Source organism: Macaca fascicularis, chromosome 12, assembly GCF_037993035.2.
Source record: "Macaca fascicularis isolate 582-1 chromosome 12, T2T-MFA8v1.1".
NCBI lineage: Eukaryota > Metazoa > Chordata > Mammalia > Primates > Cercopithecidae > Macaca > Macaca fascicularis.
In genome coordinates, this window is record NC_088386.1 from 97,987,970 (window position 1) to 98,001,435 (window position 13,466).

A 13,466-nucleotide genomic window follows, 5' to 3' on the forward strand; every position below is an offset into this window, starting at 1 on the left:
GTGGGCAATGGCAGGAGGTGCTCATGCTCTGGGTGGTCACAGGGGCATAGGGAAGCCAGACTTGAAAGACGAAGAAGAATCAGAAGAAGGGGAGCGGGAAGGACACGTGCAAAGGTCTTGCTCCAGGAGCTCAAGGGCCGGTGTCCATGTGGCCCTCTGCACCTGCTATTCCCATAGCGAAGTAAACACTTCATGCAGATAGACCCTAGAACCTTCCTTCACCATCTTCAGAGCTTGCCCTGTCATTGCTTTTTCATGGGACCTCCCTTGACTCCCTGCTTAAAATTGCAGCCTCCACTTCCATCCCCAGCTATTCCCTCCGCCCACTTTGTGTTTTATTTTTCTCCCTATCACAAACCACCTTCAGACATACTTATGTTCCACTTCCTTGTGAATTCTGTCTTCCCTTTCAATGGAATGGATGTGCACTCTTCATGAGGGTGGAGACTTTCGTCCCTTTGGGCACTGCCCTATCTGCTCTGCCTGGCATAGAAAAGACACCCAATAAATATTTGTTGTATGACCTAATGAAGCAGGAGAGATCATCTAGGGCCAGGCAGGAAGGGCTTATAAACCTTGTAAGCCGGTTGGCCTTCATCTTGAGGACAATGGCCTTTGAAGGTTTCAAGCCGAGAAGTGATATGAGCCAGTATGCATCTTGGAAGGAGCACCCAGGTTGCAGTGTGGGGCATGGGCTGGGGTGCAACTTCAGATCCAACTGTGTGGTATCCTGAAACGTGACACCCTTTGCATGGCCCAGAAGTTTGGAGAGCCCCCGGGGCCTCCCAGACTCCTCTGTTAGCTCATTCTTCCTTCTCTCTCTGCTATATTTGTTCAAATCAGTCTTCCTAACATATCAAATTCATTTTTGTCATCTTGGAAATAAACTGGAATCTTGCTATAACCATATTTGCTGCAAAGCAGATTTGATAACCATTCATGGAAGCTATGTAAGTATCAAAAATATCTCATTAAAAAGGAGCCTTCAACAGATGGTAATTTTAGCTCTGCCATATAGTAGCTAATGGCTTTGGGCAAGTTGCTTAACCTCCCAGAGCCTCCCGGTTTCCTGTCTCTATAATGGGAGTAACAGTGCCCGCCTTACAGGGTTGTTGTGAAGGTTAAATAAAATAATTAAAGCCCTGGGACCTAGGAAGGTCCCTTTTTCCACTTCCATAGGTACTAATAAATAAACACTCTTGGGCTGTTTTCTCTCTATAGGGTCCTCTGTGTCTTCAACAGTAAAATTAGGTGTTGCGTATTATTGTTTCAATGATTTAAAAAATTGCCTTCTGTAAATATTTGGGGATTTGGACTAGCTCTTATTGCACTGTATATCATTCATATGAAAGTTTGAGCTTTCTGCTTCTCTTCACAGGGAGCCCAGCAGTCCTTGGAGGCAGCAGCTCAGAAGACAGAAGAGCCTCAAAGTTGTATAAATAAAGGGCTGATATGTTCAAACAGAAAAGAATTTTACACGCGCAAGCTGCACATCGACATGACGCCGTTCCTGAAGGTGATCTCACACTGAGAAGACGAGAGGTTTTATAGACACAAACATAGGAATTCCAGTTAATACACTTCTGCATGGTGCAAAAACAGCTTCAGAAGTCCCTCAGAGCTCCTGCATTATCAGAAGGGACAGAAAATAGGCAGTTTGTAGCAGATGAAGAAAGAACAAATTAGGACAGTAATCACAGCCAGCCATCGGGGACAAGTCAGTCGGGTGTCTGGTTTGGGTAGTAGGGGACAGGGAACAGAAAGGAGAAAGAGTAACTTTAAACTACCTCATAAAACAGTCAAATATAATTCATTTTATCTTGACAGTAGCTAAAATAATTGTTACTGTTTTACCACTGTCACTTGGTAGAGTTGATATTACTACTGTAGAGAAGACTGATTCTTGAGTTAACTATTTAGAAGTCAACTGCAAATTCCTTTCTGGATATCTGGCCTTGCTTTCTGTTCTCTAAGAGTTCACTGATCTCCCAAGCTTAGCTTCATTTCAAGTTAAGGGTTCTGAGGGTTTCTATAGTGAGGATGGCATTTGTCCATCTTTGCAACACTCCCTTCCACCCCAGCATCGAACACAGCGCCCGACACATGGAAGGTGCTCATTAAATGCTCCATGAATTGGCCCATCCTTTTCATCCCACACCCTCTGGTTTAGGGCCCCTTTCCTACCCATTCTTTGCCCTCCTCAGAGCTTATTGAACTGGAAATAAATAGCCATGGAGTCAAAGAAACTGACCAGGAACATAGCCAGGCCTAGCATGGAAGGATCTCAGATCCTTCATAGTACCCTGGAGAAAATATTCCAGGCCCTTGATAAGAAATGACTGAGAAAGACAAGAATGGGGCAGAAGAAACCAAATACTTGCCGAGTGTATGATGGTGGCTCTATCTAGTGCCATAGCCTGGCAGGGGTTTTGGAAGTCATGAGGGTCACCCTCCTAATTCTCTGGGCTGCCCCAATCCCAGTTCTACAAGGTGGGACTTTGATTAAGAGTCATGCATTTGTCCAAAATCTGTCTCTGTCCACGACTGGGCCCTGCTTTTCAGGGCTTCCTCTTAGATAGGCTCTTCCCCAGGGGTGGCAAGCTGGCCACCAGCTTCTATTTCCCAGGTCATTCCAGAATTGAATGTAAACCAATGTGGGTCACTTATCCATACCCAAATGAAATGCCATTGGCCCACCCTGGAGCCACAGGGACTGAGAATGGGAACAGAAAGTATGTCTGATAGAGGAAAATGGGGTACTGAAAACTATAAGAAGGAATTTCAGCTACTCAGGAGATTGAGGTTGGAGGATCACTTGAGTCCAGGAGTTCAAGGCTGTAGTGTGCTATGATTACACCCGTGAATAGCCACTGTACCCCAGCCTGGGCAACATAGTGAGAACCCATCTCTATAGGAAAAAAAAAAAACTACAAGAAAGAAGAATGATTCTGGACCCCAAAAGAAAAGATATTTGCTACAAGTATTCAAAAAATATTGCCATATTGCCATGCTCCATGATTTATACTGTTGAAACTATCCCTTTTATTCTTAGCAACAGTTTAGTTCTTCACTTAGGGCTGAAAGAATTATGAATCGTACTTTCTGGGAGGAAATATCCCATCACAGACACCATTCATTAACCAATATTTGAACACCGGCTATCTACTATGTGCTTGGCAGTTTCTGGGCATTTGGGATACATCAGTGAAAAAAACAGACCAAGATCCCTGCCCTGCTCCAGGATAGTACAGGGAACAGACAACAGACCTAATACACAAGCAGAGCGTGTAGCATGTTCAAAGGTGAGAGCTGCTAAGGAAATGAGATAAGAAAGTGGCTCATGCCTGTAATCCCAGCACTTTGGGAGGCCGAGGCGGGCAGATCATGAGGTCAGGAGATCAAGACCAGCCTGGCTAACAGTGAAACCCCATCTCTACTAAAAATACAAAAAATTAGCCGGGCGTGGTGACAGGTGCCTGTAGTCCCAGCTACTCGGGAGGCTGAGGCAGGAGAATGGTGTGAACCCAGGAGGTGGAGCTTGCAGTGAGCCGAGATCCACCACTGCCCTCCAGCTTGGGTGATAGAGTGAGATTCCATCTCAAGAAAAAAAAAAGAAAAAAGAAAATATGGAGCATTTAAGAATGCAGAATTCAAAGTGGGGAAATTTACAGTAATTGCTTGTATATTTAGTATCCACAATGCTTTTGTGTTACACTTTTTTGTCCAGCAATTTTGGCACAGTATTATAGAAGGAAAAGTGTTGTCATCTCTAAGGCCCACTTTCCTGTCCACCTCCCTCAAGACTCATGGAAATGGCAACTCAGCCTGCTTCCAAAGGACTCACAAAGTACACACTCAGTACACTTTCTGACTCCCAGGCCAGTCTTTGCCCCAAAGACCATGCCTTCTCTTGGAAATGTTCAGTGTTCACAGCTCTCTCTAGATAGACCTTCTCCTTATGGATGTGGTAGCTCCCACGTTCTTAGGGATTGCCATGTAGTAAGACACAGTCCCAGGGTAGTACAGACAAAGATGATGAGTTCAAACAGAGAAGAGCACACAGGCTGTCCTCCACTCCTGGAGCTGTGTAGAAACCAACTCATCCTCTACATTCATTCATGTATCTCCTGCCTGTCCACAGGGTATGTCATTCATTTTTGCCTGGGGCATGTAGGAAGCATTGCACATTGCAGGGGATGAGGGTAGGTGATAAGAAAGGTCAAGGCAGAACAAGGGAATGGAAAGAGATAAAAATAATCACAATTGCTAACATTGCAGAGCACTTATTCTGTGGCTGGCTTTGTTCTAAATTTTATATGCATGCATTTACTTAATTCATAAAATGAATCTAAGTATGTAGAATTACTCCATTTTACAGATGAGAAAACTAAGGCATTGAGAGGCTAAGTAACTTACCGAATGTCACACAGTTGGTAAATGGCAGAAGCAAGATTTGGTCAGGCAGCCCAGTTCCAGTGCCTATGCTCAACCATCTGTTATAAAGCCTCACTGCAGCCCCCAGCTGAGCCCTGTCCAATCAAAAACACTGCCTATCATGTTAGCTAAGCATCCAACACTCCTTCTAGAAAATTCCATTCCTGAGGACACATTCCATCTGCTCCAGGAAGATTTTCTGACCCCACAGGACTTTGCCCTTCCCTCCAGTCCCACCCAAGTTCTGTGAAGGCAATATAAAGCTTTCTCTCCCACTGATCATTTGGTTCCCCTCAGCCAACATATTTTTATTTTTCTTTCTATATTGAGACAGAGTCTCACTCTGTCACCCACGCTGGAGTGCAGTGGCGTGATCTCGGCTCACTGCAAGCTCCGCCTCCTGGGTTCACGCCATTCTTCTGCCTCAGCCTCCCGAGTAGCTGGGACTACAGGTGCACGCCTCCACACCTGGCTAATTTTTTTGTATTTTTTAGTAGAGACGGGGTTTCACTGTGTTATCCAGGACGGTCTTGATCTCCTGACCTCATGATCCACCTGTCTCTGCCTCCCAAAGTCCTGGGATTACAGGCGTGAGCCACCGTGCCTGGCCCCCTCAGCCAACATATATTGAACACGCTCTGAGTATCAGACACTGTGATAGTTACTGAGGATACAGAGATGAATCATCTCTATCCTTGACCTTCCAAGGAGCCTAGAATCTAAGAGGAAGATAAACAATGAAACAGGTAATAGCACAATGTTGTGGCAGAGGCAGGCTCACGTTACTACAGGAGAGCATTCATTCATTTTCCATTTATTGCATGTGAACTTCTCACATTTTAAGAACCTCTTTACAACACTGAAGGCAACACTATTAGCTGATTACACAGAATAATTTGTTTATATCAGGCTTAGATTTGAGGAAATATGATTGATCCAGAGTACATCTGGGTTCATTTAAAAATCAAACCATTTCACCATTTCAGACACAGTGGCACATGCCTGGAATCCCAGCTGCCTGGGAGGATGAGGCCGGAGGATCGCTTGAGCCCAGGAGTTTGAGACCAGCCTGTTTTCTTTCTTTCTTTTTTTTTTTTTTTTTTTTTTTTTTTTTGAGACAGGGTTTCGCTCTTGTAGCCCAGGCTAGAATGCAATGCCGCAATCTCAGCTCACTGCAACCTCCACCTCCCAGTTCAAGCGATTCTCCTGCATCAGCCTCCTGAGTAGCTGGGATTTCAAGCACCTACCACCATGCCCGGTTAATTTTTTGCATTTTTAGTAGAGACGGGGTTTCACCATGTTGACCAGGCTGGTCTCAAACTCCTGACCTCAGGTGATCCACCTGCCTCGGTCTCCCAAAGTACTAGGATTACAAGCGTGAGCCACTGCACCCGGCCAAGACCAGCCTATTTTCTAAACCAAAAAAGAAAAAACAAATTTTTTGAACCATGTTTTTAAAAACTCGATTGTGTTTTTTCAAAAAGAAATGGTAATTGATGAATGAATAAGGATAGAATTTTTTTTTCAGAGACTTTTTAAATTATCAGGGTTAGGTCATGGTCATAAGGAGGAAAACAGCAATAATGCCTATTAACGCTAGATATCAAATTGAATATCCTTATACTCCACGTTGATATCAAAGGGTGTGTATGTTACACCCAGAACATCTGAAGAATGAGAAATAAGCTTCTACCTCGCAGTTCCCACACAGTTAGCACATAGTGCCCTCAAATGCAAGGTAGAGGAATTGACCTGAACACGGACAAGAGCCAGCAGTGCCTGGAGTTAGAGCTGCCCCGCCTGTTTTGAGACCAGTCCCAAGCATTACTTATGTGGGCAAGTGTAGGTGCATCCCACCAAGCAGAAGGGGGCTGCCCCTTAATCCTGTGGATTTCACATACAACAGGAAAATAATGCTTGGCTTAGGACATCGTCCAAAGATGGAGCAGGGTGCCTTAGGAGATAAGTTTTGGTCTCCACAATCATTTAAATGTGCCTTGATGACCATTTGGCAGGAAAGTTGTAGAGGGATCACCAGCAGTTCTCAAGATTTAATGATTCCAGGAGACTTGAATAATATTCCCAGGAAAAATATTTATGAGTGTGTTCTATTTCAAAAAGAAAAAAACCCGAATTAAGTGGAATATTATCAATATTAAAATGTCAGACTGGTAGTTGGGAAGCCCTGGGTGGAGCCGGGGGTACTTCTCTGACACTCTGATACTAAGTGACCTTGTGATGCTTCTCAGACTCCATTTTCTCTTTAATAAAACAGAGATAATAATACTGGGATCTGACCAGGCATGGTGGCTCCTGCCTGTAATCCCAGCACTTTGGGAGGCTGAGGCGGGCGGATCACCACCTCAGGTGGTTCGAGACCAGCCTGGCCAACATGGTGAAACCCCGTCTCTACTAAAAATACAAAAAATTAGCCGGGCATGTTAGCGTGTGCCTGTAGTCCCAGCTTCTCGGGGGCTAAGATAGGAGAATCGTTTGAACCCGAGAGGCGGAGGTTGCAGTGAGCCGAGATCGCACAACTGCACTCCAGCCTGGGTAACAAGAGCGAAAGTCTATCTCAAAAAAATAATAATAATACTGGGAACTCCATACCTGCCTCTCAACAGTGAAGCAAGAATTACATGAACTAATAGTTTTGAAAGAATGTTCATATCTGTAAAGGACTCAGTTCATAAGGGAGAAAGGAACACTCACTGATCCCTGCTAAGGGCCAGGCCCCTCACTTATTGAGCCTTGTGTAATCTTCCCTTCACTCTTCCCAGTAATTGTGCGATCCCCACTGTGCAGATGAGGAAACCGAGGCTCAGAGATGACCAGTCACAAGGCTGGCAGCAGAGAGAGCTAGGATTCGAAGCCAAAAAACCCCACAGTATCAGAGATCCGTGAGGTCTGTCTGTTCTGTGCCTGTGTGCCTAGTTGTACTTCTTTGTTCTAGCTGCAGAACCCAAGAAGGGAGCAGAGATTTGATAATATATATTAATCTTTTTTATCTTAATAACACAAGATACTTTATGATTTTCATAAATCATAAGGTCTTTAACGAAGACAACATAGGGGACTTCTCTGTTACACAAGAAAAGTTGTACTACCTTGAAGCTGAAACTTTTTAATGAGATCCTGATTTTCTTCCATCATTAAGAAAGTATTGAAATTAGTCATTTATATTCATGTATCACATGGTATGTTACATGGAATTTCCAAATGTCTCTTCCTGGTTAAACCTTTTGAGAACTCTACAATTATTTATTATTACTCCCATTTCACAGGTGTAGAAGCTGAGGTTCTACGATAGGGCATGCAGCTGGCTCAAGGCAGGCTGGAGGCCGCACTTCAGACTCCTGCAGTCTTTGCTCCTCCATCCTCCCAGCAGCTCCCTAAAAAAGCCTGCTGTGGTCCTAAAAGTAACATGCCCAGCAGGCACCCGTGCATGAGAGTGGAGGGCAGGACAGCTGGAAGGTTTTCCAAGGACAGATTACCTAAGATCACTTGTGCAGCATCTGTCGGTTTCCAGTTGAAGAAACTGAGGCTCAGAGGTTAAGTAACTCCTACGGTCTGTAAGATATCAAGTGTAGGAGTTAGGACTAGAGTGCAGACAGCCTGACTGCAGGACCTATACCTCAGCCACCAGAGAAAGCGCCTCTCACATGTTGGTTTCAATGTTGTAGTTTGTGTTCGCAAAGTGTTTGTGACTCTTCCTCTTCCCCTGGTCTTATAATACCACACTGCTGCCAGTGCTCTAAATACAGCTTAGTCTTATCACTGGTTTGCTTGAAATTCTTTACCGTGTCCCCATTGGCCCTCTGGTTAAATTCCAAGCATCAAAGATGTATTTATTTTACAAATAGAAAAATATAACATGTGCAATTTTTCTTAAACTCCAAACTGTAACATGCAAGATCTGGCCTGTGTCTAATTTACACTGTCCTCACACTGCCCCCGCACCAAACTATCCCCTAAGCCAGCACATGCTGCTTCCTCTGCTTGGAATTGTTCTACCTTCCCTTCACTGCAAGATTTAGCACTGCGTCTGCCGGTAAACAACCTTCCCAGCCTAATTTAGCTTCACCTCCCATGAGGCCCTGCAGAAACCTGTCATAATCTGCCACAACATTTATCACGCTGCATTGCAAACTGACTTGTCATTTCCCCACAAGTCAGTGAGCGTCCTACGAATACATCTTTCATCTTTGTGCCCCCAGTGCCTATCTCAGTACCTGGCACACAGCAGACTCTCAACAAATGTTCATTAGTTGAATGAACAGGGGAAGAGCACACGACTTGGCCAGAATAACAGAACTGGGTTTTGAATTTGCAGTCCCTCCATTTGTTTTGCTCACTCATCAAGTATTACTACCTGTGTTTCTATCACTCTGTTTTAATCATGCATTTGTAACTCAGACTAAAAGTGACATAACATTTTATTTAGGTTTAGTTTCTTTAATTCAAATTTTGAATCTGAAATATACTCAGAAGATTTTTTTTCAAATTTAAGTACAAAACAGTGTGCCTTCCAGCTGCTCAGCTCCCTTCCCTTGAAAAACCGGGGTTGCTAGTTTCCTGTGTCCCCTTCCTGGAATGTATAATGCATATATATATATAAGCAAATACAGATAGATACATACACAGATAGATATTATATGCAACTTTTAGCATATTATACACATTGTTCAGAGTCTTTTTGTTTGCTTGCTTGTTTTTTTAGATAGAGTCTCACTCTGCCATCCAGGCTGGTGTACAGTGATGCGATCTCGGCTCACTGCACCCTCCGCCTCCTGGGTTCAAGTGATTCTCCTGCCTCAGCCTCCCAAGTAGCTGGCACTACAGGCATGCACCACCACACCTGGCTAATTTTTGTATTTTTAGTAGAGACAGGATTTCACCATGTTAGCCAGGCTGGTCTCGAACTCCTGACCTCAGGTGATCCACCCAACCTGGGCCTCCTAAAGTGCTGGGATTATAGGTGTGAGCCACTGCACTTGGCCCAGAGTCTTTTTTTTTACTTACTACATCTTGCAGTTCTATGTTAATTCATAAAGAGATGCTTGTGTTTTTTAATGGTTGTATAATATTCCATTGTATAAGCTAATAATAATTCATTTAACTAGTCCCCAATTGATGGGACGTTTAGGCTGTTTCCAATCTGTTGCAGTGAATGAATGACTTTAGATAGAAGTTATTTCACATGTGTATTCTTTTTTTTTTTTTCAAGATGAAGTCTTGCTCTGTCTCCTAGGCTGGAGTGTAGTGGTGCGATTTCAGCTAACTGCAACTTCCACCTCCTGGGTTCAAGCAATTCTCCTGCCTCAGCCTCCTGAGTAGCTGGGATTACAGGCACCCGCCACCACGCCTGGCTAATTTTTGTATTTTTAGTAGAGACAGGGTTTGATCATGTTGGCCAGGCTGGTCTCAAGCTCCTGACCTCGTGATCTGCCCGCCCCAGCCTCCCAAAGTGCTGGGATTACAGGCATGAGCCACTGCACCTGGCCACATGTGTATTCTTATATCTAAAAAATGAAAGTTCTTTTGACACTTTTCTAAGCAACATACAATTGAATTGACAGAGTTTCAAATTAAGACTATTTCTTTTTCTAACAAAGACTCACCTGAAAATATTTTTCCAAATCCCTGAGTTTCTCTGTCTCCCTCTCCCACTCTGTGAAATGAGAAGATATTCCTTGCCCCTGAAGGCTCACGACTGTGCGTTGTTGACTCTGAAGGTTGATCCTTCTTGGCATTAAAATTCTTCCAAAAGAAGAAGCTTGACTCTCCCTTTCAATACAGTTTCTTGTTAGATTAAAAGGCTTTATAACCAGGGATTTTTTTTTAAGTTTCTCTTTTCTAGTCTTCTAACTTAGCCTCTTACTCCTTTCCATTTTTCAGGGATGAGGGTTTTTTTTGTTTTTTTTTTTTTTGTTTGTTTGTTTTTGTTTTTTTTACTGTACCAGGCCAAATTGACTTTGTCTCCAAAATAAGAAACCCAAAAGTAAGAAAATTATTTACTTGTGTTAGCTTTTTTATGTCAGTATATATCATCAGCTACAAACACTAAGCTAACAAGTGAGAAACAAACACACAAGGTAAAAAGCCACTAAGTGAGGGAACTCAGAGGGGAATTAAAGAGAGTGCCAAAGTAGCAGATAATTAGTTGTCTCTTCTCATAGCAGGATGTGACTTTGATAACAAAGTGGAAAGGTGACTGTCACTACAGAATGAGGGTAAACCCGGAGAGACTTCCAGGACCCTTCCTGCCAGATTCCAGCTCCAGCACCAAGATGAAGCTGTGGGTCGAGCAGGGATCCAGGTGACAAAGGCCCAGATCTGGCCTCGTCAGACACACGGGGCTTACTTGGGTCACCAACTCTACCTGCCACGTTACTTTGGCACTAAGGAGCTGCTCTTCCAACACTCTAGAGAACAGCATGATTATCAGTCCTGGCTGCATATCAGACTCACCCTAGAAGCCTTAAAATGCCCCAGCTCCAGCAAGTCTGACTGTTATTATTTGGAGTTAGGTCCTGTGAATCATATTTTCTAAAACTTCTCAAATAATTCTAATGTGTAGCCAGGGTTGGTAACCACAGTTATGGAGATTTCTGGGAGGAAGGATTGCAAGCAGCTTGTATGACTCAAGGAAAGAAGGAAGAAGGGATCAAATGTGATAAGAAACCAAATCTGTGGTAATCCTGAGGATGCCACAAAAGGCCTGTCTGACCCTTTGGCTCCCCTGCTTTCAATCCTGAATGTTTCCATTTGTTCTCAACATAAAGACCAAAGTCCTCAACCTGCCTTCAAGGCCATGGGGGTCTGACTCCTCCCAACCCTGTGCAGTTCTCTCAGTCTCTGCTCTAGTCACACCAGTCCTCCCTCAAGTCCTGGAGGTGCCCTGCTTCCTTCTGCTAGTTGGCCTCTGTCATGACATTCTTCTCCCCTTCCCCCAGTAAACTCCTACATACATTAGGCATTCAGCACTGCACAGATGAATGGGATAAGACCCCATGAAAATAAGCACACCCAGGAAGGTAACAGTGCTCAATGCTGCTGGTGCCAAGCCTGCCAGGCCCTGGCTTTTTTTTTTTTTTTTTTTAAAGAGACAGGGTCCAGGGTCTTGCTATGTTGCCCAGGCTAGACTCAAACTCCTGGGAACTCCTGCTTTAAGTGAATCTCCCATCTCGGCCTCCCAAGTAGCTGAGGCTACAGGTGCATATTATTATGCCCAGCCGTGCCTGGCTCTTTAAGCCTGTTTAACGCTAGTAGCAGCCTTCCTGGAGACTTAAGTAGAAACAAGTTGATGAAGAAGGAGAAGAAACCGCTAAGAAAACTGGATTCCCTTTTACCAAAGGTCGTGGACCACAGAAGTGTTTAAAGTGTTGCATTTATTGTGTCTAATGTACTCTTTGGTGTGTGTTAACCCAATAGGAAAGCGGAAATGCACTGGACTCTCAGGAAGAAGCGGGGAGACCCCTCAGAGAAACTCATCACGACGGCCAAGGTAGAGACCACTGGTTGGGGCTTTATAATCTTATAACCATAATTGTCAGATGAACTTCGCACTGTTAAAAGATGTCAATGGGAGGCCAGGTACGGTGGCTCATGCCTGTAATCCCAGCACTTTGTGAGGCCAAGGCGGGTGGATCACCTGAGGTCAGGAGTTTGAGGCCAACTTGACCAACATGGTGAAACCCTATCTCTACTAAAAATACAAAATTAGCTGAGTGCAATGACACATGCCTGTAATCCTAGCTACTTAGGAGGCTGAGACAGGAGAATCACTTGAATCTGGGAGGCGGAGGTTTCAGTGAGCTGAGGTCACGCCATTGCACTCCGGCCTGAGCAACAAGAGCGAAACTCCATTTCAAAAAAAAAAAAAAAAATGCGTAAAGTCACAGATTTTGGATTTCACCCTTAACTTCATCTTTTTCTGTTTATATCTTGTACCATGTCCTTCAGTTGGCATCCAATCAAAAGTAATTTATTTTTATACTAAATTGACAAGAGTTTGTTGTTTTGAGGATATCAGACAACAGTATATTATGGTAGCCTGATCCTGGGTTTGGCTAAGCTTCTAAGCAGGTTTCTGTTCACATGAGCTCTTACCACCTCCATTTTCAAGGCAGAGTGACACTAGCCAGGGAAACATGCTCCAGTCTTCAGATCTGCCATATCATAAATCACACATGCAGAATGTGAACACTGACAGGGCTCCAAGGGCTTGGCTAAGTGCAATGGAGGTTTTAGGCAGCACAGAACATGGCCAAACCTAAGCAATGACCAAGTCAGTCAAAACAGATTTCCTGTCTCATGACAGAAAAGGCACCAGCTGGGTTGCATAAAGGTTATTCAGACCATCTTTAATGCAATGAAATATCACCACAGAAAATTAAAGAAGGCATTTTCCTGTCCTGAATGATAAACGCTAATGTTCAGAAAGGATTTCAAGTATTTGAAGAAAAAAGAGGAAGGAGTGCCAAGGAATTTTTTTTAACTATTTAAGGATCAATTTTCAGCCGGACACAGTGGCTCATGCCTGTAATCCCAACACTTTGGGAGGCCACGGCAGGAGGATCACTTGAGGTCAGGAGTCTGAGACCAGCCTAGGCAACACAGCAAGATCCTGTCTCTACAAAAAATTTTTAAAATTTCTGGGCATGGTGGCACATGCCTGCAGTCGCATCACTCCAGAGGCTGAGGTGGGAGGATCATTGGAGCCCAGGAGTTTGAGGCTGCTGTGAGCTATGCTATGATCATGCCATTGCACTCCAGCCTGGGCAAAAGAACCAGACCCTGTCTCCAAAAAAAAAAAAAAGAGGATCAATTTTCTTCCCATAGGTCTTAAGGCTAATTACCAGGATTTTTTTCCTACTCTAAATTAAGTCGTGATCTTCATGGTTAATTATAAGCAGTGAACCAGCTGCCACCTGTGGTGAGAATATCATGAGTCTTAGACTTGGTGAGAACACTTCATCCAAGTTTCCACAAGAGAGGTCAAATCAGCAACCTCCAAATCAAAGTGGCTT

The 13,466-nt window shown here is 43.9% G+C and overlaps 1 protein-coding gene across 7 annotated transcripts in view; it reads left to right on the plus strand.

Moving 5' to 3' along the window:
• The window catches only part of KIAA2012 (KIAA2012 ortholog), a 140,245-nt gene that overhangs the window by 87,263 nt on the left and 39,516 nt on the right, over positions 1 to 13,466 (plus strand). For all 7 annotated transcript variants that reach the window (XM_005573956.5, XM_045367474.3, XM_045367476.3 and 4 more), the window contains 2 exons: positions 1,379 to 1,516; positions 11,869 to 11,941. In XM_005573956.5, coding sequence (XP_005574013.3) covers positions 1,379 to 1,516; positions 11,869 to 11,941 — 211 coding nt within the window. The remainder of the gene's footprint in view (positions 1 to 1,378; positions 1,517 to 11,868; positions 11,942 to 13,466) is intronic.